General features: G+C 34.5%; 1 protein-coding gene across 1 annotated transcript in view; it reads left to right on the top strand.

Annotated features, from left to right (window-relative positions):
- The window catches only part of LOC145271196 (putative E3 ubiquitin-protein ligase HECTD2), a 223,836-nt gene that overhangs the window by 128,304 nt on the left and 71,532 nt on the right, over positions 1-24,000 (top strand). The window contains exons 11-12 of the mRNA XM_080126724.1: positions 10,141-10,215; positions 23,501-23,588. Coding sequence (XP_079982850.1) covers positions 10,141-10,215; positions 23,501-23,588 — 163 coding nt within the window. The remainder of the gene's footprint in view (positions 1-10,140; positions 10,216-23,500; positions 23,589-24,000) is intronic.

The following is a 24,000-nucleotide window of genomic DNA, read 5'->3' as shown; positions in this document are numbered from 1 at the left end:
TCTTCCGTTTTCCTGATTTCCAGCTGTCTATAATATGGTTGTCTTCAAGTCCAACGTGAAATCTCTAAATATTTTACTATAAAAGTGTTATTTTGTCCTGATTACCATAAAAAGCACATCTTAAATGAACGTATATTTTCACAAACGTAAAAACACACTTGTCATGGGGCGATCAAGAGATTTTAGTCTTACTTGAAGTTTAAATCAATAAATATTTATTATTTTATTATTACTACAAGCAGTGGGAAATCTTTCTTAAACCAAAATCAAAAAAAAAAAGGATAATTTAAGGAATCGACCTTGGCATCGGAAAATAGGCTAAAATTTTTTTCGATTGCAATACCGATTCCGATACCCACAAAAGCTCCGATTTTTCTGATTCCCGATTCCGATTCCGATTCATCGTCCCAACACTAGTGCATATGTATAGATTAAAAAAATGGTCGGATCCTTCTATCGATCCAGTAGATATCTCACTGATGATGCAATTCTCTATCTGTATAAGAGCCAGGTACGTCCAAGGATGAAATACTGTTGCCACATATGGGCAGGAACTGCTAGAAAAGACTTGTCCTGCCTTGATAGAGTTCAAAATAGACTTCGTGGCCTGGTGGGAGATGTTCTTTTCTCTTCGCTGCAACCTCCATCTCACAGAAGAGATGTTGCGAGTTTGTCTCTGCTTTATCGTTATTTTCATGGAAAGTGTTCAACTGAGCTTCAATCTATGGTCCCCCCTCGCCAAACTTTCACAAGAAACACTCGTCTAGCTGTAAACACTATCAACAATTCCCCTCACTCTTTATCTCTGCCAAACCTAAACATAGATTCCATGATCAAAGCTTCTTTCTTAGAACTGCACGCCTGTGGAATTGTCTTCTGTTTTCCTGCTTTCCAGCTGTCTATAATATGGTTGTCTTCAAGTCCAACGTGAACAAGTTTCTGATGAGCCGTTCACCTTAAGTTAACAAATTTACCGAACTTCCATTACTACCGATTACTATATTGTCCTTTTGACTACTCTACACTCTTTAACCCTTATCATTGAGTGGCCTATCGGCCTTGATAAGTGGTGGCGTCTATGTAAAAAAAAAAATTAAATAATCTTTCTATTAGTTTTACTTTTATATTGTTTTTTTATATATATAAACTAGCAGGGATATCCGACGTTACCCGGGTGTTTGCCTTTTATATATATATACTAGAAGGGGAGGGTACTCGGCGTTGCCCGGGTATTTGTAGGTGTGTGGGAAAACAAAAATCGTTGGTTGTTTTAAAAAAGAAAAAAAGAAGCCTTGACGCGCAGTTGGAAAATAATAAAGTGTGAAAAAAAAAATGTGCGACGTTTAACGGCAGGTGCCGTTTTTGGCGAGTTAATGACGTCAACTTTGAGTGCACATGCAGCGATCAAAAATGCTTCTTTTTTTTCATACGATAAAGCTTAATGCACATGCAGCAATCAAAAATTGTTGAATATTTATGTTTTGAAAGTCGGGCAAATTAAATAGACAGGCGACCTCAGTTGTTAACTCGTAGATATTATCAGTTAGGCGTGATATAAAAAGTCTTTAAGAAGTTATCAGTTCTCGGAAAAAAGTCTTTGTTGGACATACATGAAAACGCACACACATTTTCGCTTTCATATTTATAGATAGATGCTTCTTTTTTTTCTTACGATAAAGCTTAATGCACATGCAGCGATCAAAAATTGTTGAATATTTATGTTTTGAAAGTCGGGCAAATTAAATAGACAGGCGACCCCAGTTGTTAACTCGTAGATATTATCATTTAGGCGCGATATAAAAAGTCTTTAAGAAGTTATCAGTTCTCGGAAAAAAGCCTTTGTTGGACATACACGAAAGCGCACACACATTTTCGCTTTCATATTTATAGATAGATGCCGTCTTCTGAAAGTTTATCCATGAACGATGTTTCTGACAATAAGGGAGGAATTGCTGTTTTGGAGGCGTAAAAAAAAAAAGTTAGTAGTCAGACAGGCGCAAACACGGTGACGCGGTGACGTGAAGGCAGAAAAGAAAGTAAAAGAAAACGTGACATCTTACTGCAACGAAGCCACAGGAAGTGAAGAGCGTTCAAATTTATCGTAGTGTATGAGTTCACGCAGATGCAGAAATAAACATTGGCTGAAAGCCAATCCAGCTTTCCGCAGTTTAATTTATTTTATGCCAAAAAAAAGGGGGGGGAGTGTCCAAATGAATAGCAATTGTCTGATATGAGGGTGTCTCCCACATTGATCAAGGTCCTGGATATAACCTTAAACTATATCCAGTAGTGAGGCCCCAGCTTGCGGGCTTTGGGGAGTGTGGAGCCACCCTGTAATTGCCATTGCTCCCAGGTCCACTCCGACCCAGAGTGGTAGTACCTGTTAGGATCCCAACTATGGGTTAAACAGAAACCGACTTGAAAACAACAAATATATTCTATTAAAAAATTTTTTCCGAATCTGTTAGGGTCCCAACTATAGGTTGAATAGAAAATGGTTTGAAAAAAAAAATATATATATATATATATATATTCTATTAAAAAATTGTTCTTCAAAATCACTGGATTCGGCATTAAATAACCTGAAAAGGGTTGATATGCCGTAAAACAAAACCAACCAACCAATCAACCCACATTGATCAAAGCTAATTGCTTCCTGGAAACCATGCCGAGATAAGCAGAAAAGAAAGTAAAAGAAAGCGGCACATCTACGCTACGAAACCACAGGAAGTGAAGAGCGTTCGAATTTATCGATGTCAATCAAAAAGTTGACTTGCTAAGTGAATGAGTTCACGCAGATGCAGAAATGAATGTTGGCTGAAGGCCAGTTCAGCTTCCCGCAGTTTCATTTATTTGTTTCCGTACGATGTCAAAATAAAAAAAGGGAATGTCCAAATGAATAGCAATTGTCTGATATGAGGGGTGTTTCCCACCTTGATCAAAGCTAATTGCTTTCTGAAAACCATGCCGAGATAAGCAGAGAGCACGTATAGCGTCTAGAATGCCCAAATGGTCACCCATCTGGTACTAGCCAGGTTCAATGTTGCTTAACTTCGGTGATCTCCCGCTGAAAAGCCGGGAAGCTGCCTTCTCTTTCGATTAGTCTCGCTTTTATACAAAAACCACGAACAAACACACGATGGAATAGCATGAATTTCATAAAAGTCGATAAAAATAAATTTAGAGACGACGTCCCTTCGCAAATTATAGATATTATAATTTAGGAAGTATATAAAAAGTTCTAAAACTTAGTAAGCCCCGCCGAGACCACCTCCTGATGAAAGCCTTTCTCGGACATACAAAAACATGCGCGCCAAAACCCCGAACAAACACATGAGAGGATGGAATAGCATGAAAGTCGATAAAAATAAATTTAGAGACGACGCAAAAATTTTCCCCACTCTTTATCTATGCCTAAATCAAAACGTAGATTCCATGAACAAAGCTTCTTTCTTAGAACTGCACGCCTGTGGAACTCTGTTCCGTCTGCCTGCTTCCCTCCTGACTAAAACTTGGATGTCTTCAAGTCCAAGGTACAAATTCCTGGTGAACCGCCCCCTTAAGTAGACACTTCATTAAATCTCCACACTAACGTACTGTACTTGCAATAACCCTCATCCCTGAGTGGCTTCCGGGCCTTGATAAATGGTGACCACCTTGTAAAAAAAAAAAAGAAAAGAAGAGAGAGAATCGGAGAAAGCTTAGTCGTTTACTGTCTTAGATGGCCTACCGTAGATGTATACGAATGATGTAATGACGTGATTTGGAAGATCATTAATGTAGATCAGGAAAAGAGTTGGGCCCAGGATGGACTCCTGAGGCTCTCCAGAATTAATAATGTGACCTTCTCGATAAAAATAAATTTGTAGATATAATTTAGGAAGTATATAAAAAGTTCTAAAACTTGGTAAGCCCTGATAAAAGCCTTTCTCGAACATACAAAAACATGTGCGCCACTTTTGCCTTTTATATATATTGACTAGCGGGGTCACTCGGCGTTGCCCGGTTGTTTAGAGGTGTGTGTGTGTGTGTGTGCTCGAGGGGGGGGGTTAAATCAAAACAAAAGAATAAGCAAAGTAATCACCCTGTTTAAAAATTATAAAAAAATGTTAAAACTTAAAAAAATCGAAACAAAAAAAAAACTAACATAAGGCAAACGAACGATGTTAAAATTTCTTAAAATCGGAAAAACAAAAACAGTAAAAGAAAACGCGAATGCGGTTGAAAAAAAAAACCAAGAAAAACGAACGTTAAAACTTCTTTACAAAATCTGAAAAATAAAAACAAAAAAAATCATAGAACGTGAAAAACAGCTTAAATAACGGTTTCAATATTAAACCTTCAAAAATCAAAAAAAAAAAAAAAGACATCTCACACCACAATTCGAACTCCCAACCTTTAGATAAAGTGTGCAAAAAACCTGACACATTACCGCTCGGCCAGCACCAAAGAGTAGCTGAAACGCGTTTGAATTTATTTATTTAAGTAAAAACAGAATTGACAGGTGGCAGCAATAAAAGTTAACTCTGCTGCTTCTATTTGACCTAATTAATGAGTTCAAATAGAAGTCACACAGTTTACTTTTGCTGCGGGACAGCTTTTGGGTTTGTTTACCTAACTTTGACTGGTTGTTTCCCCAAGATGTTGGGGAGGGGGAAACCAGCTCCCCATTGCCAAGATTGAATAGCAATTGTCTGATATAAGCAGTTTGTCCCCACATTGATCAAAGCTGATTGCTTCTGGATGTTCGCCGGTGCCGGTGCTGGGAACAATTCTTAGCTTTGAATTAGTTTCGGTTTTATACGAAAAAGCTGAACAAACACAAGACGGGCAGAAATAGCAATAATTTTGTAAAAATCGACGTAAATAAATCTAGAGGCAACCCGCGTTCCCAAATCCTAGATATTATTATCTAGGGGGTATATAAACAGTTGTAAGCGATAGTAACCCCTCAACCCCCGGGACCGTCGGCAAAAAATGTGTGCGCGCATTTGCCTTTTATATATATATAGATTACGCACAACAAATCTACAACACCTGCTCTTACTGATTTCCTATTCGTGTCATATTTAGTGACGCCATTTGAGCAACCTAGGATTCTTATGTTAAGACCATCTAACACTTATCATTGAATTTTACATATTACATCATCATGCATCTTTTTTCTTTTTTTTTTTTACAAAGGAGGCCACTCGTGGATAAGGGTTGATGACTGTACAGTAGTTAATGGGATAATATCAAGGCCTAGAGGCCACTCGAGGATAAGGGTTATTGAGTATACAGTAATCAATGGAATAATGTCGTAGTAATCTTTTGTAATGGAAACTTGGTAAATCGGATTACTTAAGAGGCGGTTCATCAAGAATTTGTTTACGTTGGACTTGAAGACGACCAAATTGTAGTCAGCTGGAAAGCAGGCAAACGGAAGAGAGTTCCACAGGCGTGTAGTTCTAAGAAAGAAACTTTGTTCATGGAATCTACGTTTAGGTTTAGGCGCAGATAAAAAGTGCGCGAAATTACTGATAGTGGTTTCAGCTAGACGAGTGTTTTGTGAAAGTTTGAACCATAGACTGGAGCTCAGTCGAGCACTTGCCACGAGAGTAAGGATTTTTTTTTTCTTTTCTTTTACTGTATTCAAACCATTTTCGGCAGCTGAAAATTTCTTCCCAATTATTAAATCATTTCTCTCTGGTAGGCTCATAGGAGTAGTGGTTGATGGGCAGAAATCAGAAGCTCACAGTATTAATGTTCGAGTCCCTCAGGGGGTCCACCCTTGGCCCAACTCTTTTCCTGATCTACATTAATGATCTCCCAAATCACATCCTCCATCATTCATAGATATTTATGCTGATTACACTACCATCTATGGCAGCACATCAAAGTGTAAATGTTCTCTTTGATTCTCTCTCCTCTGATCTTGAGCACATGGTATAATGGGGAAAGAGGTGGCTGGTTACTTTCAATGCATTTAAAACCAAGCTTCTCTCTTTACATCACCAACGCTCTGATCCTCATCTGCCATCAATTGAAATGAATGGCTCTCGTCTTGTTTTGACAAGCTTCTGGGCTTGACCTTTACTCGTGATCTGAAATGGAACACGTATATCAAATCACGGTCGCTGGAAAAATGGTGGGATCCTTCTATCGATCCAGTAGATATCTCACTGCTGATGCAATTCTCTATATAAGAGCCAAGTACGTCCAAGGATGGAGTACTGCTGCCACATCTGGGCAGGAGCTGCTAAAAACAGTCTATACTGCCTTGACAGAGTAGACTTTGTAGCTTAGTGGGGGATGCCCTTTTCCCTTCCCTGCAACTTCTTTCTCACAGAAGGGACGTTGCGAGCCTGTCTTTGTTGTATCGTTATTTCCATGGCAAGTGCTCGTCTGAGCTCCAATCTCTGGTCCCCCCTCGCCAATCTTTCACGAAAAACACCCGTCTAGCTGAAGCCACTGTCAATAATTTTCCCCACTCTTTAACTGTGCCTAAGTCAAAATCTAGATTCCATGAACAAAGCTTCTTTCTTAAGACTGCACGCCTGTGGAACTCTCTTCCATTTGCCTGCTTCCCAGCTGAGTACAACTTGGTTGTCTTCAAGTCCAACATAAACAAATTCTTGATGAACCGCCCCCATAAGTAATCCAATTTACCAAATTTCCACTACTAACGATTACTACGATATTATCCCATTGATTACTGTATACTCAATAAACATTATCCTCGAGTGGCCTCCGGGCCTTGATAAGCGGTGACCCCTATGTAAAAAAAAGACAGATACTACAGAATCTATCCGTTTAACACTTATTGTTGGCAAGTTTTTAGCTCTGGATCTTCCTGAATTTTACATATTACATCGTTATGCATTTTTTTTCTTTGATGATTCAAAGTCTATATCTATACTATAAAGCTGAATGTCTGTGTGTGTGTGTGTGTGTGTGTGTGTGTCTGGTCACGAATAGGCTCCTATATGGTTGACTATTTTAAAAAACTGATCACATGTAATGATAGAAGATATATCGAGACACAGGAATGGGTATGTTTGATCTGGTTCATTAAAATTGTGGGCTCTGCATTCGCGCCTAACCACAAATTATGGAAATAAAAAATTATATATATATATTAAGCTTTATATATATATATATATATATATATATATATATATATATATATATATATAAAGCTTAATGTCTATGTGTGTGTGTGTGTCTGATAACGAATAGGCTCCTATACGGTTGACTATTTTAAAAAACTGATCACATGTAATGATAGAAGATGTATCAAGACACAGGAATGGGTATGTTTGATCTGGCAGAATGGTCGTTCATTACAAGTGTGTGGTCTGCGACCACGCCTGGTCTGCAAAGTATGGAAATCAAAAATTTTAAAATTGAAAAAGAACGTTTACAAGTGTTTTTGATATAGATGTACATAAGAATATTTTGATAAGTATGTTTTAACTTAAATAGGGATGGTATAATAAAATTGTGGGGTCTGCGTTCACGCCTGGCCTCCATCGAATGGAAATATGGCACAATTTTAATAAAGACTTTTCATATCTATCTGCGTAAGTATACTTTGATAATTATGTTTCAGTTTGAAGAAATATGGTATAATAAAATTATGGGGTGTCCGTTCGCACCTGACCTCCATAGAATGGAAATATGTCACAAAGTTTAACAAGGTGGTTTTTTAATATAGATCCACAGAATATTGTGATAAGTGTTTCAGCGTGAACAGGTATGGTATAATAAATTATGGGGTTTATCTATTTTATTTTCACTTTCATCATATTTTGCTTTGGTTTTGATACTCCCAAATTCGAAGCTATCTCTTTACAACCCTTCCTTTTCATAACCTATCATACTTTCATAAATCAGAGTCCATTTTCTGTAGGCTGTTTTTGAACCCTGTTAACGACGGGTACTTTTGCTAGTAAGATTTAAAGACACATTCACAGATTTCAAGGATAGTGTCTAGTATTCACATAAGTAGGCATTCAAGTTCTCTCCAGTCTTCAAATGATTTTTAATTCAAATTTTCCCCCGAATTCTAACCTGCAGGTCTTGCAAGTAGCTTACGGTGTCTATTTTAGTTCAGATAGCTCTCAGATATCAAGAGGCTCTTATTTATGACGTTTTTGAATTTTTGAGATGAGGATTGGTCATTTGTATTCTTTGAATTCATCGGACTACATTTATGGATTGTTTTAGGTTAGTGCTAGTGTCAGCAATTATGGTGAATATTAGGTTAGTGCTAGTGTCAGCAATTATGGTGAATATTAGGTTAGGATTAGTGTCAGCAATTATGGTGAATATTAGGTTAGGATTAGTGTCAGCAATTATGGTGAATATTAGGTTAGGATTAGTGTCAGCAATTATGGTGAATATTAGGTTAGGATTAGTGTCAGCAATTATGGTGAATATTAGGTTAGGATTAGTGTCAGCAATTATGGTGAATATTAGGTTAGGATTAGTGTCAGCAATTATGGTGAATATTAGGTTAGGATTAGTGTCAGCAATTATGGTGAATATTAGGTTAGGATTAGTGTCAGCAATTATGGTGAATATTAGGTTAGGATTAGTGTCAGCAATTATGGTGAATATTAGGTTAGGATTAGTGTCAGCAATTATGGTGAATATTAGGTTAGTGCTAGTATCAGCAATTATGGTGAATATTAGGTTAGTGCTAGTATCAGCAATTATGGTGAATATTAGGTTAGGATTAGTGTAAGCAATTATGGTGAATATTAGGTTAGGATTAGTGTCAGCAATTATGGTGAATATTAGGTTAGGATTAGTGTCAGCAATTATGGTGAATATTAGGTTAGGATTAGTGTCAGCAATTATGGTGAATATTAGGTTAGGATTAGTGTCAGCAATTATGGTGAATATTAGGTTAGGATTAGTGTCAGCAATTATGGTGAATATTAGGTTAGGATTAGTGTCAGCAATTATGGTGAATATTAGGTTAGTGCTAGTATCAGCAATTATGGTGAATATTAGGTTAGGATTAGTGTAAGCAATTATGGTGAATATTAGGTTAGGATTAGTGTCAGCAATTATGGTGAATATTAGGTTAGGATTAGTGTCAGCAATTATGGTGAATATTAGGTTAGGATTAGTGTCAGCAATTATGGTGAATATTAGGTTAGGATTAGTGTCAGCAATTATGGTGAATATTAGGTTAGGATTAGTGTCAGCAATTATGGTGAATATTAGGTTAGGATTAGTGTCAGCAATTATGGTGAATATTAGGTTAGGATTAGTGTTAGCAATTATGGTTAGTGTTAGCATTTAGAGTTAGTGTTTGATTACGTTTTAGTGTTAGGGTGAAATTTATAAAATTAGATAAAGATAATGATTATAGACTGTAAAAAATGTTTACAGAAAATTATTAAATAGTTAAATAATATTTGGCCAAATTGGTTGTTTTAACTTCTGCTTGTATTGCTAATAATAAGAACAAAATGGCGACCACGAAAGCCATAAGAGAATACATTGGATAATGAAGTCTTAATATAATAAAAACTACTTGTATTACTATTCATCGGACTACTGTTCTCATCTTGAGTGTGATTTTCATGTTTTGGTCGATGTAACCTCCGACCTTCTGCAGGTGTATCTTGTCAAACTCGGAAACTTGGATGGAATTTCGAGCGGAACCCTTTATTTACTTCACGGGAGTAGTGTGGTTCCATTCCGACAACCATGACCGGATAGAGGTACTAAGTAATTTGCATTGGTATTTTTCGTCCCCCGCACTAGAAAGAATAAATGAATACCAGAGACTATCCTCGAAATCTGTGAGTGTGTCTTTTGAGGCATTTATATCAGAATCCTTTCAATCTAAAAAAGACTTTGAATCAAAGAAAAAAATGCATAACGATGTCATATGTAAAAATCACGAAGAACCAGATGTCAGAATCTAAGAAAACGCTACTCCGAGGTAAAATCTTGCCAATGATACGTGTTAGATAGATACGAATAACTAATCCGCATCTCAAAAATTCAGATACGTCATAACAATCGTTCTTCCTGAATTTTACATATTACACCGTTATGCATTTTTCTCTTTCATCAAAGTCTTTTTTAGATTTCGATTTATTGATATTAATTTTTGTTTATTTTTGTATTTCACAGGATATAGCCAACGGTTTAAGAGAACTCTTGGAATATGAAGGAAATGTACAAGACGACTTTGGTCTGACATTCCAGGTAAGCTCTATACAATAACTAGCACAAGCAGAAAGGCAATGCATATAGAATCAACGGTACATTCTTTTATAAATGACGGGAACACGTTCAAAGTTTCTATTTAAAGCACAATTAAACTATGATACTTGATAAACAATTTACACTTGAAAAATGAAATATTTGACTTTTGCATTCTAAACTTTAATTCAAACCATTATATATAAAATTCTATACAATTATTTAAATACAACTTTGTGATACTTGACTTTTGCATTTTAAACTGTAGATTCTTTTATATGACAGGGGCGCATTCAAAATTTGTTTTTAGAGCACGATTAAACCATGATATTTGACTTTTGCATTCTAAACTTTAATTCAAACCATTATATATAAAATTCTATACAATTAGTCAAATCCAACTTTGTGATACTTGACTTTTGCATTTTAAACCGTGGATTCTTTTATATGACAGGGGCGCATTCAAAATTTGTTTTTAGAGCACAATTAAACCATGATATTTGACTTTTGCATTCTAAACTTTAATTCAAACCATTATATATAAAATTCTATACAATTAGTCAAATCCAACTTTGTGATACTTGACTTTTGCATTTTAAACCGTGGATTCTTTTATATGACAGGGGCGCATTCAAAATTTGTTTTTAGAGCACAATTAAACCATGATATTTGACTTTTGCATTCTAAACTTTAATTCAAACCATTATATATAAAATTCTATACAATTATTTAAATGACACTTTGTGATACTTGACTTTTGCATTTTAAACTGTAGATTCTTTTATATGACAGGGGCGCATTCAAAATTTGTTTTTAGAGCACAATTAAACCATGATATTTGACTTTTGCATTCTAAACTTTAATTCAAACCATTATTTATAAAATTTTATACAATTATTTAAATACAACTTTGTGATACTTGACTTTTGCATTTTAAACTGTAGATTCTTTTATATGACAGGGGCACATTCAAAATTTGTTTTTAGAGCACAATTAAACCATGATATTTGACTTTTGCATTCTAAACTTTAATTCAAACTATTATATATAAAATTCTATACAATTATTTAAATACAACTTTGTGATACTTGACTTTTGCATTTTAAACTGTAGATTCTTTTATATGACAGGGGCGCATTCAAAATTTTTTTTTAGATCACAATTAAACCATGATATTTGACTTTTGCATTCTAAACTTTAATTCAAAACATTATATATAAAATTCTGTACAATTAGTTAAATACAACTTTGTGATACTTGACTTTTGCATTTTAAATTGTAGATTCTTTTATATGACAGGGGCGCATTCATAATTTGTTTTTAGAGCACAATTAAACCATGATATTTGACTTTTGCATTCTAAACTTTAATTTAAACCATTATATATAAAATTACAATTATTTAAATGAAACTTTGTGATACTTGACTTTTGCATTTTAAATTGTAGATTCTTTTATATGACAGGGGCACATTCAAAATTTGTTTTTAGAGCACAATTAAACCATGATATTTGACTTTTGCATTCTAAACTTTAATTTAAACCATTATATATAAAATTACAATTATTTAAATGAAACTTTGTGATACTTGACTTTTGCATTTTAAATTGTAGATTCTTTTATATGACAGGGGCGCATTCATAATTTGTTTTTAGAGCACAATTAAAATATGATATTTGACTTTTGCATTCTAAAATTTAATTCAAACCATTATATATAAAATTCTAAACAATTTTTTAAATTCAACTTTGTGATACTTGACTTTTGCATTTTAAACTGTAGATTCTTTTATATGACAGGGACGCATTCAAAATTTGTTTTTAGAGCACAATTAAACCATGATATTTGACTTTTGCATTCTAATCTTTAATTCAAACCGTTATATATAAAATTCTATACAATTATTTGAATTAAACCTTGTGATACTTGACTTTTGCATTTTAAACTGTAGATTCTTTTATATGACAGGGGCGCATTCAAAATTGTTTTTTAGTGCACAAGTAAACCATGATATTTGACTTTTGCATTCTAAACTTTTATTCAAACAATTATATATAAAATTCTATACAATTATTTAAATTCAACTTTGTGATACTTGACTTTTGCATTTTAAACTGTAGATTCTTTTATATGACAGAGGCGCATTCAAAATTTGTTTTTAGAGCACAATTAAACCATGATATTTGACTTTTGCATTCTAAACTTTGATTGAAACCATTATATATAAAATTCACTAAAATTATTTAAATACAACTTTGTGATACTTGACTTTTGTATTTTAAACTGTAGATTCTTTTATATGACAGGGGCACATTCAAAATTTGTTTTTAGAGCACAATTAAACCATGATATTTGACTTTTGCATTCTAAACTTTAATTCAAACCATTATATATAAAATTCACTAAAATTATTTAAATACAACTTTGTGATACTTGACTTTTGTATTTTAAACTGTAGATTCTTTTATATGACAGGGGCACATTCAAAATTTGTTTTTAGAGCACAATTAAAACATGATATTTGACTTTTGCATTCTAAACTTTAATTCAAACCATTATATATAAAATTCACTAAAATTATTTAAATACAACTTTGTGATACTTGACTTTTGTATTTTAAACTGTAGATTCTTTTATATGACAGGGGCACATTCAAAATTTGTTTTTAGAGCACAATTAAAACATGATATTTGACTTTTGCATTCTAAACTTTAATTCAAACCATTATATATAAAATTCACTAAAATTATTTAAATACAACTTTGTGATACTTGACTTTTGCATTTTAAACTGTAGATTCTTTTATATGACAGGGGCGCATTCAAAATTTGTTTTTAGAGCACAATTAAACCATGATATTTGACTTTTGCATTCTAAACTTTAATTCAAACGATTATATATAAAAATCTATACAATTATTTAAATACAACTTTGTGATACTTGACTTTTGCATTTTAAACTGTAGATTCTTTTATATAACAGGGGCGCATTCAAAATTTGTTTTTAGAGAACAATTAAACCATGATATTTGACTTTTGCATTCTAAACTTTAATTCAAACCATTATATATAAAATTCTATACAATTATTTAAATCCAATTTTGTGATACTTGACTTTTGCATTTTAAACTGTAGATTCTTTTATATGACAGGGGCGCATTCAAAATTTGTTTTTAGAGCACAATTAAACCATGATATTTGACTTTTGCATTCTAAACTTTAATTCAAACCATTATATATAAAATTCTATACAATTATTTAAATACAACTTTGTGATACTTGACTTTTGCATTTTAAACTGTAGATTCTTTTATATGACCGGGGCACATTCAAAATTTGTTTTTAGAGCAAAATAAACCATGATATTTGACTTTTGCATTCTAAACTTTGATTCAAACCATTATATATAAAATTCTATACAATTATTTAAATACAACTTTGTGATACTTGATCTTTTCATTTTAAACTGTAGATTCTTTTATATGACAGGGGCACATTCAAAATTTGTTTTTAGAGCACAATTAAACAATGATATTTGACTTTTTCATTCTAAACTTTAATTCAAACAATTATATATAAAATCCTATACAACTATTTTCTGCATCTTTGTGATGCTTGACTTTTGCATTTTAAACTGTAGATTCTTTTATATGACAGGGGCGATTTCAAAATTTGTTTTTAGAGCACAATTAAACCATGATATTTGACTTTTGCATTCTAAACTTTAATTCAAACCATTGTATATAAAATTCGCTACAATTATTAAAAGGCTAATTATGATACTTTTTTTGTTTTGTTTTAAATTGTAGATTCTTTTATATGACAGGGGAACATTCAAAATTTGTTTGTAGAGCACAATTAAACCATGATATTTGACTTTTGCATTTTATACTGTAGGTTCTTTTATATGACAGGGACGCATTCAAAATTTGTTTTTAGAGCACAATTAAACCATGATATTTGACTTTTGCATTCTAAACTTTAATTCAAACCATTATATATAAAATTCTATACAATTATTTAAATACAACTTTGTGATACTTGACTTTTGCATTTTAAACTGTAGATTCTTTTATATGACAGGGGCGCATTCAAAATTTGTTTTTAGTGCACAATTAAACCATGATATTTGACTTTTGCATTCTAAACTTTAATTCAAACCATTATATATAAAATTCTCTTGAATTATTTAAATCCAACTTTGTGATACTTGACTTTTGCATTTTAAACTGTAGATTCTTTTATATGACAGGGGTGCATTCAAAATTGGGTGTTCAATCACAATTAAACCATGATATTTGACTTTTGCATTCTAAACTTTAATTCAAACCATTATATATAAAATTCTCTACAAATTGTTTAAATTCCACTTTGTGATACTTGACTTTTGCATTTTAAACTGTAGATTCTTTTATATGACAGGGGCGCGTTCAAATTTGTGTTTAGAGCACAATTAAACTATGATATTTTACTGTTGCATTCTAAACTGTAATTCAAACCATTATATATAAAATTCTCTTAACGGTGGTTCTTTTAAATTGTGGGGTCTGCGTTCACGGCTGGTCCACAAAGTATGGAAATAAAAAATTTAAAAATTAAGAAGAAACGTTTACAAGTGTCTTTGATATAGATGTATATAAGAATACTTTGATGAGTATGTTTTAACTTAAATAGTGATGGTATAATTAAATGTTTGGGTCTGCGTTCACGCCTGGCCTCCATAGAATGGAAATAGGCACAGACTTTAATAAAGACTTTTCATATCTATCTGCGTAAGTATACTTTGATGATTATGTTTCAGTTTGAAGAAATATGGTATAATAAAATTATGGGGTGTTCGTTCGCACATGACCTCCATAGAATGGAAATATGTCACAAAGTTTAACAAGGTTTTTTTTATATAGATCCACAGAATATTGTGATAAGTGTTTCAGTGTGAACAGGTATGGTATAATAGATTATGGTGTTTATGTATTTTATATTTACTTTCATCATATTTTGCTTTTGTTTTGATACCCCCAAATTCAACCCAAATTTACAACCCGTCCTTTTCATAACCTATTATACTTTCATAAATCAGAGTCCATTTTCTGTAGGCTGTTTTTGGACCCAGTCAATGACGGGAACTTTTGCTAGTATATATATATATATATATATATATATATATATATATATATATATATATATATATATGCAAAAGTCAAATATCATGCCTCCATTTTTGTACAGACAAAAATAACTAATGGGCGAGTTAAAATTTTTTGATCCAGGTTTTTAATACAAACATCTTGAGATTCAGTGTTTTTCCCTTTAATCAGATGATCTATTTGTGTTGCATGCCTGGTATTCTGCATAACCACTTGTTCAGCACCCCTTACCTAAACTGAAACTCTTAAAATAATGATAGTACATTAAAAAATTGCGCTTAAACCAGGACAAAACTCAAAGAAAATCAAATTGCCTCCTCCCTTGAGGCTGGCATTTACTAACATCCGTAGGCTTAGAACTAATTTAAATGATGTGGAAGCGTTTCTCCTAACAAACACCCCGGATATCTTGGCACTAAGTGAGACTAACCTACACTCCTCCATCCCCTCTAACTACTTTAACATGCCCGGATATCTCCCACTCTGCCGTAAGGACTCTGGCAGACATATGGAGTCTATATTCGAAACACCCTACCTCTGACTAGAGAAAGAAAACTAGAATCGGACGATCAAGACTTTATGAAGATAAAGGAACAAAGGGAAAACTGAACAAAAATAAAGAGAATTAAAGCTACATAAATAGTGTATGTATATATATATATATATATATGCATATATATATATATATATATATATGTATGTATGTATATATATATATGCATATATATATATGTATGTATATATATACAGAAGAAGAAAGAAGAACAATTGGCCATTTTGTACCCTTTTTTTTTGCTCTCTTTTGACATTTTAACCGACGTTCTGACACTCGCTGGATTCGTAAGACGCTTCTCTGTAAGAATATATGCTTTTTGAAACTTATAAGTTGATTTTAGTTGAGATTTGGATAGTTTTGTTTTGTAGGCGTATATAGGCGTGTACGGGCCATCCCTATATAGAGAGTGCTACCGCGTCTCTGATATGTATATATATATATATATATATATATATATATATATAAGTAAATTCTTGGTACAGCAAAATGGAAGGAGAAATTTCAGAAGAAACATAATATTAGTCACTTTTATTTTCTCTACTGCTTTCCCTCGACCCAAAAGTCAAATATCATGTTTTAATTGTGCTCTAAACACAAATTTTGAATGCGCCCCTGTCATATAAAAGAATCTACAGTTTAAAATGAAAAAGTCAAGTATCACAAAGTTGTATTTAAATAATTGTATAGAATTTTATATATATTTATATATATTTATATATATTTTATATATATTTATATATCTCCCACTCTACCGTAAGGACTCTGACAGACATATGCACGGACTTGGAGTTTACATTCGTAATACCCTTCCCTTGACTAGAGAAACAAACCTAGAAACGGATGATCAAGCCTTTATGTGCTTTAGACTAATCATGCAACACAACATTAGCTACTTTTACTTTCTCTACTGCTCTCCCTCGACCCAAGACTGCACCCTAATAAACAAAGTCTCTGACAGCATAGATACAGCACTTTCTCTTGACACTAGTGCACAAGTTCATGTATTTGGTGACTTTAGTGTCCACCACAGTAACTGGCTTGGATTCTCTAGTTACATTAGTGGAAAAAAACATTCTAGAGTCCAATTTTTACGATCACATACTTCCATATACTTTTGTTCCGATTGTTTTTATGTAGCTCCTGCGGGGGTCCTTTTGCTCTGCAATGTGAGGCTTTGTGTCCCTTGTGTCTGCACAGTATGGTCAACCCTTCTACTAGTGGAGTTCTCCACATCTTTAGCATGGATAATAAGAGTAACTCAGGCTTCTTTTGGTTATGTTTGAACCCAGTCAATGACGGGTACTTTTGCTAGTATATATATATATAAAGCTATGTACAGCAACTAGGGCTTGAACAAAGTGGAGCTGAACTGCTAGTACATATATAAATATGTTCATAATCCCTATTTTAAGGGATCAAGCATTTATTTTATTTTAAAAGATGGGTTTATGAAAGAAAATGTTTTGTTTTTTTATTACGGTTTTATCTGTTTGGTTACATATGTTTCGGATGTTGGACCATGTTTACGATCTAACAGCCTTGTCAGACCTTACAGAAATATGTTTCAGATGTTGGAGTATGTTTATGCTCTAACGGCCTCGTCAGACCTTACAGAAAAGGCTTCTGTAAGGTCTGACGGGGCTGTTAGATCGTAAACATGGTCCAATATCTGAAACATATGTAACAAAACAGATAAAATGGTAATAAAAAAATAAAACATATATATATATATATATATATGCACATAAAGTTATTAACAGTAAGTAGGGCCCTAAAAAAGCCAGGCTGAACTGCTAGTATATAAATATAAATATATTCATAATCTCTATTTTAAGGGATCAAGCATTTTTTTTTTATTTTAAAAGATGGGTAGCCATTTATGAAAGAAAATGTTCTATTACAAAGAAAAAAGTCTGGAAACTTATTGATACGTAGTATTCCTTACTTCCGAGCAGCATCTTCCTAACCCATCTTCCTTTTCAAGCTATCGATTACGTTCCCCTGTGAATGTTAAGCCAAGGAGTTTGAACAATATACTTTCAGGTAATGTATCTTTAGCCATAGCTATTGGTGGTTGAGAAGGTTTCATGTAATTATTAAAGAAGGGTTAGGGTTAGGGTTAGGGTTAGCCATAGCTATTGGTGATAGAGAAGGTTTCTTGTAATTATTGAAGGAAACAAGTTTAGTCTTGGCAGCATTTAATGTGACCATCCATTTTTGTCCTCATTCCACTACAGATTGGAGGCCTTCCTCTGGTGTTTCTGCCATTTCCTTAGGTATGTGTTTATTTGTTTTCCCTCGTGCCTATTATATAGTGTGGTAGGTTTCTTGTAATTATTGAAGGAAATGCATCTAAAACCAAGCTTCTCTCTTTACATCATCAACATTCTAATCCACATTTGTCATCAATTGAAATGAATGGCTCTCGTCTTCAGGAGGCCTCAAGTTTTGACAAGCTTCTGGGCTTGACCATTACTCCTGATCTTAAATGGAACACGTATATCAAATCTGTTGCCAAGGCCGCTGGAAAAATGGTGGGATCTTTCTATCGATCCAGTAGATATCTCACTGCTGATGCTATTCTCTATCTATATAAGAGCCAGGTACGTCCAAGGATGGAATACTGTTGCCACATCTGGGCAGGAGCTGCTAGAAAGGACTTGTCCTGCCTTGATAGAGTTCAAAATAGACTTCGTAGCCTCGTAGGAGATGTCCTTTTCTCCTCCTTGCAACCTCTATCTCACAGAAGAGATGTTGCGAGTTTGTCTCTGATGTATCGTTATTTTCATGGAAAGTGTTCAACTGAGCTTCAATCTATAGTCCCCCCTCGCCAAACTTTCACAAGAAACACTCGTCTAGCTGTAAACACTATCAATAATTTCCCCCACTCTTTATCTGTGCCTGAACCTAAACGTAGATTCCATGAACAAAGCTTCTTTCTTAGAACTGCACGCCTGTGGAATTGTCTTCCATTTTCCTGCTTTCCGGCTGACTACAATATGGTTTTGTTCAAGTCTAAAGTAAATAAGTTCTTGATGAGCCGTTCCATATAAGTTATTAAATTTAACAAATTTTCATTACTAATGATTACTATATTGACCAACTTCTACTGTACACTCTTTAACCCTTATCCTTGAGTGGCCTCTGGGCCTTGATAATGTGGTGATGCCTTTGTAAAAAAAAAAAAAAAAAAAAAAAAAAAAACAAGTTTAGTCTTGGCAGCATTTAATGTGACCATCCATTTTTGTCCTCATTCCACTACAGATTGGAGGTCTTCCTCTAGTGTTTCTGCCATTTCCTTAGGTATGTGTTTATTTGTTTTCCCTCGTGCCTATTATATAGTGTGGTGTTATCAGCAAATATATCAATATCAGAGACTTATGCAGTTTAGTAACCGTGCTCTATTTTATATTTCTCTGGTGTCTTTGTCATTTCCTTAGATATGTGTTCATTCATCAAAGCATTCACCGTTAAAATACCTGTTTACGTCGTGGGGGCACAAGTGCTTGCAGTTCATCAGAGCATTCAACATTAAAATACTTGAAAAACGGGCAGGGGGATGCAACATTTCGTTGATGGAAGCCTAGATGACAGTTCAGGACCTATCAGGTTCGCGACTCTTTTTTGAACCCTGTCCAGGAGTTAGAGACTAGTAGCAGATGCAGGTTTCTTGTAATTATTGAAGGAAACAAGTTTAGTCTTGGCAGCATTTAATGTGACCATACATTTATGTCCCCATTCCACTACAGATTGAAGGTCATCCTCTAGTGTTTCTGCCATTTCTTTAGATATATGTGTTCATTTGTTTTCCTGTCATGTCTGTTATAGAGCGTGGTGTCATCAGAATATATACCCATCTCACAGACAATTTTGTCAGGGAGGTCATTTATGAATATTAGGAATAATAGAGGTCGAAGGATAGACCCTTGAGGCACTCCCGCATTTATATCATATTGTTTAGATGTATGACCGTTGAGGACAACCTGGAAATATCTCTTATCTAAGAAGGATTTAATTATGTTAAGTATTCTTCCAGTGCTATTGGTGATAGAGAAGGTTTCTTGTAATTATTGAAGGAAACAAGTTTAGTCTTGGCAGCATTGAATGTGACCATCCATTTTTGTCCCCATTCCACTACAGATTGGAGGTCATCCTCTAGTGTTTCTGCCATTTCCTTAGATACGTGTTCATTTGTTTTCCATTCATACCTGTTATAGAGCGTGGTGTCATCGGCAAATATACCCATCTCAGAGGCAATTTAAGCAGGGAGGTCATTTATGAATATTTGGAATAATAAAAGGTCTAAGAAGCGAGAGACTATTAGTAGATACACCGGTCCAAATGTGACAACAATACTCCCTACATAGGCGAATGGTGGCCTTATAGAGGTACAGGATACTTTCAGTCAGGTTTGTCGGGGGTATTTACGTTGAGGGGATGCAAGCGCTTGTAGTCCATCAGGGCATTCACCATTAAAATACTTGTAAAACAGGCAGAGAGATGCAACATTTCGTTGATGGGACAGAGGCTGAAGCTTAGATGACAGTTCAGGACCTATCAGATTGGCGACTCTCTTTTGAACCTTGTCTAGGAGTGAGAGACTCGTAGCAGATGCATCAGCCCAAATATTTTTTTTTTTTTTTTTTTACACAGTGATCACCACTTATCAAGGCCCGGAAGCCGCTCAGGGATAAGGGTTATTGCAAGTACATTATGTTAGTGTGGAGATTTGATGAAGTGTTTACTTAAGGGGCGGTTCATTAGGAATTTGTTAACATTGGATTTGAAGACATCCAAGTTGTAGTCCGGTGGGAAGCAGGCAGACGGAACAGAGTTCCACAGGCGTGCAGTTCTAAGAAAGAAGCTTTTTTCATAGAATCCGCGTTTTGATTTAGGCACAGATATAGAGTGGGGGAAATTTTTCACAGTGGATTCAGCTAGACGGGTGTTTTTCGTGAAAGATTGGCGAGGGGGAAACAAGCTTAGTTTTGGCAGCATTAAACATTGCCATCCATTTTTTACCTTACCTTCTTCACAGCAGCCTTGGCAATGCTCTCAAGGTATCTGTTCCAGCTCATGTTTCCTGTGAACATTAAGCCAAGTACTTTAAGGTAATGTATTGTCCCCATTCCACTACAGATTGGCGGTCATCTTCTAGTGTTTCTGCCATTTCTTTAGATATGTGTTCATTTGTTTTCCTGTCGTGCCGCTTCTAATAAGATGAAGGATGTTAGCAACAGAGAAGAAGACCGAAGAGTTTAAAAGAAATACTTTCAGGTAATGTGGTAGAGAAAGTTTCTTGTAATTATTGAAGGAAACAAGCTTGGTCTTGGGAAGAAACTACTGGAGTAGAAGGCTCTCTTACATCTAGGGATCTCTACTTTGAAGGGGTGGGATTTAACTGCTTGTCGGGTTTATCGGGGGGTATTTACGTCGAGGGGGTACAAGTGCTTGCAGTTCGTGAGAGCATTCACCATTAAAATATTTGTAGAAATATCGTTTAGATGTACGACCGTCGAGGACAACCTCTATGATCTGATTTTCCTTAGAAAACCATCGTGCCATACTCTGTCAAAAGCATAAGATATATCGAGAGCTACTGCTCTATCCTCCACTGCTTTGTCCAGTGAATGGTATATACGTTAAGAGTTGGTGACTGTCTTTCAAACCTTGTCCAGGAGCGAAAGACTAGTAGCAGGTGCACCAGCCAAAATATGACAACAATACACCATACGCCGCTTCTAATAAGATGTTAGCATGACAAATGTAGTTTTTGCAACAGAGAAGAAGACCTTTAAATACAACGACATCATCTGTAAAATGTTGAATATTGAATGTTTTTGTTCCAACTCATGTTTCCTGTGAAGGTTAGGCCAAGGAGTTTAAAAGATGTGCTTTCAGATAAAGAGTCTTTGGCCATTGCTATTGGTGGTAGAGAAGGTTTCTTGTAATTATTGAAGGAAACAAGTTTAGTCTTGGCAGCATTGAATGTGACCATCCATTTTTGTCCCCATTCCACTACAGATCGGGGGTCATCCTCTAGTGTTTCTGCCATTTCTTTAGATATGTGTTCATTTGTTTTCCTGTCGTGTCTGTTATAGAGTGTGGTATCTCAGCATATATACCAATCTCAGAGGCAATTAGTCTTGGCAGCATTGAATGTGACCATCAGCAGATATACCTATAAATACTATTAAAAAAACACCGAATATATGTCAACTTATGTCACGGTAATATATATTGAGCGAATTTCTAACAGTATTTTGTCTAGTTTATTATTTATAACACCTTTCTCTGAACTTACTGTTTCTGCCATTTCTTTTAGGTAATGTGTTTTTGGCCATTGCTATTATTGGTAGAGAAGGCTTCTTGTAATTATTGAAGGAAACAAGTTTAGTCATATATATATACATATATATATATATATATATATATATATATATATATATATAGGGTTATATTTAAATATGTGTTCATTTGTTTTCCTGTCGTGCCACTTCTAATAAGATGAAGGATGTTAGCATGACAAATGTAGTTTTTGCAACAGAGAAGAAGACCTTTAAATACAACCACATCATCTGTAAAATGTTGAATATTGAATGAAGTACTTTGCTATTGGTGGTTTCTTGTAATTTTTGAAGGAAACAAGCTTAGTATTAATAATAACATTATCAGTAATAATAACAATATTATCGATAATAATAATAATACTGTTATTTTAAACCCCCCTCCACCTCGCCACACCCGGGCAACGCCGGGTACCCCCTCCTGCTACTACCAATTTTTTTATCTCCTTTCTCTCCACCCTGTCTGCTTACTATTGTTTTGATTCCCGCCCCCCCCCCACTACTACCACATTTTTTTTTAACACCTCTCTCCGCCCGGACTTCCTGCTGTTATTTTAAAAAATCCCTTGACACCCACTAGTCTATAAATATAAAAGCGAAAATGTTTGTGTGTGTGTTTGTTTTCGTGTATGTCCAAGAAAGGCTTCTTTCCGAGAACCGATCAGTTGCCTCACAACTTCTTTAAAACTTTTAAAATCGCGCCTTAATAATATCTACGAGTTAACAGCTGGGGTCGCCTGTCTATTTAATTTGCCCGACTTTGAAAAAATAAATATTCAACAATTTTGCTTTTTCGTATATAAATAAAACACTGTCAGTCATCTCATAGGATGTTTAGCAATAACATACTGAATTTTCAAGAGTTTACGACAATTTTTTAAATGCCTGTACAAAAAAAGTCTGGAAACTTATTGAAGACACCTCATATTCACACTACTGCAGTAGCTGTTCATTTGAACGTGAAATCATAAAAATTGGTCAGTCATCTCATAAGATGTTTAGCAATAACATACTGAATTTTCAAGAGTCTACAACAATTTTAAATGCCTGTACAAAAAAGTCTGGAAACTTATTGAAGACACCTCGTATTCACACTACTGCAGTCATCTCATAAGATGTTTAGCCATAACATACATTTTTAATGCCTGTACAAACAAAAGAAAACATAGGAACTTATTGAAGACATCATAGATGCTTAATAATCCTTACTTCGACTCATGCAATTGTACTTTCTTTTCAGGTGTCCTTTACAGAATTAGGCTGTGTTAAAACGCATCCGCTGAAGCCGAATGGGGAAAATATTTTTGTAACGAAAAACAACCGAGAAGGTAAGTACATGCACTCGACTTTCTTTTCTTTTCAGACTCCAATGAATTTGGATCACTACTTATCAAGGCCCGGAGGCCACTCGAGGATAAAGGTTAATGAGTGTGCAGTAGTCAACTGGACAATATCGTAGTAACGATTAGCCGTGGAAATTTGGTAAATCGGATTACTTAATGGGAACGACTCATCAAGAATTTGCCTACGTAGGACTTGAAGACGAACGTGTTGTAGTCAGATGGAAAGCAGGGAAACGGAACAGAGTTCCACAGGTGCGCAGGGGTCTATATTTAGGGTTAGGCACAGATAAAGAGTGGGGGAAATTTTTGATAGCGTTTCTAGTGTTTTTTTGTGAAAGTCAGGCCGGGGGAAGGGGTGTAAATGAGCACGTGCCATGAAAATAAGGAATTTATTATA

This window comes from Euprymna scolopes, chromosome 46 (genome assembly GCF_053919585.1).
Source record: "Euprymna scolopes isolate OS-2025 chromosome 46, ASM5391958v1, whole genome shotgun sequence".
Taxonomy (NCBI): Eukaryota; Metazoa; Mollusca; class Cephalopoda; order Sepiida; family Sepiolidae; genus Euprymna; species Euprymna scolopes.
The sequence above is the reverse complement of the archived record's forward strand: the minus strand, read 5'-3'. Positions and strand labels throughout refer to the sequence as shown.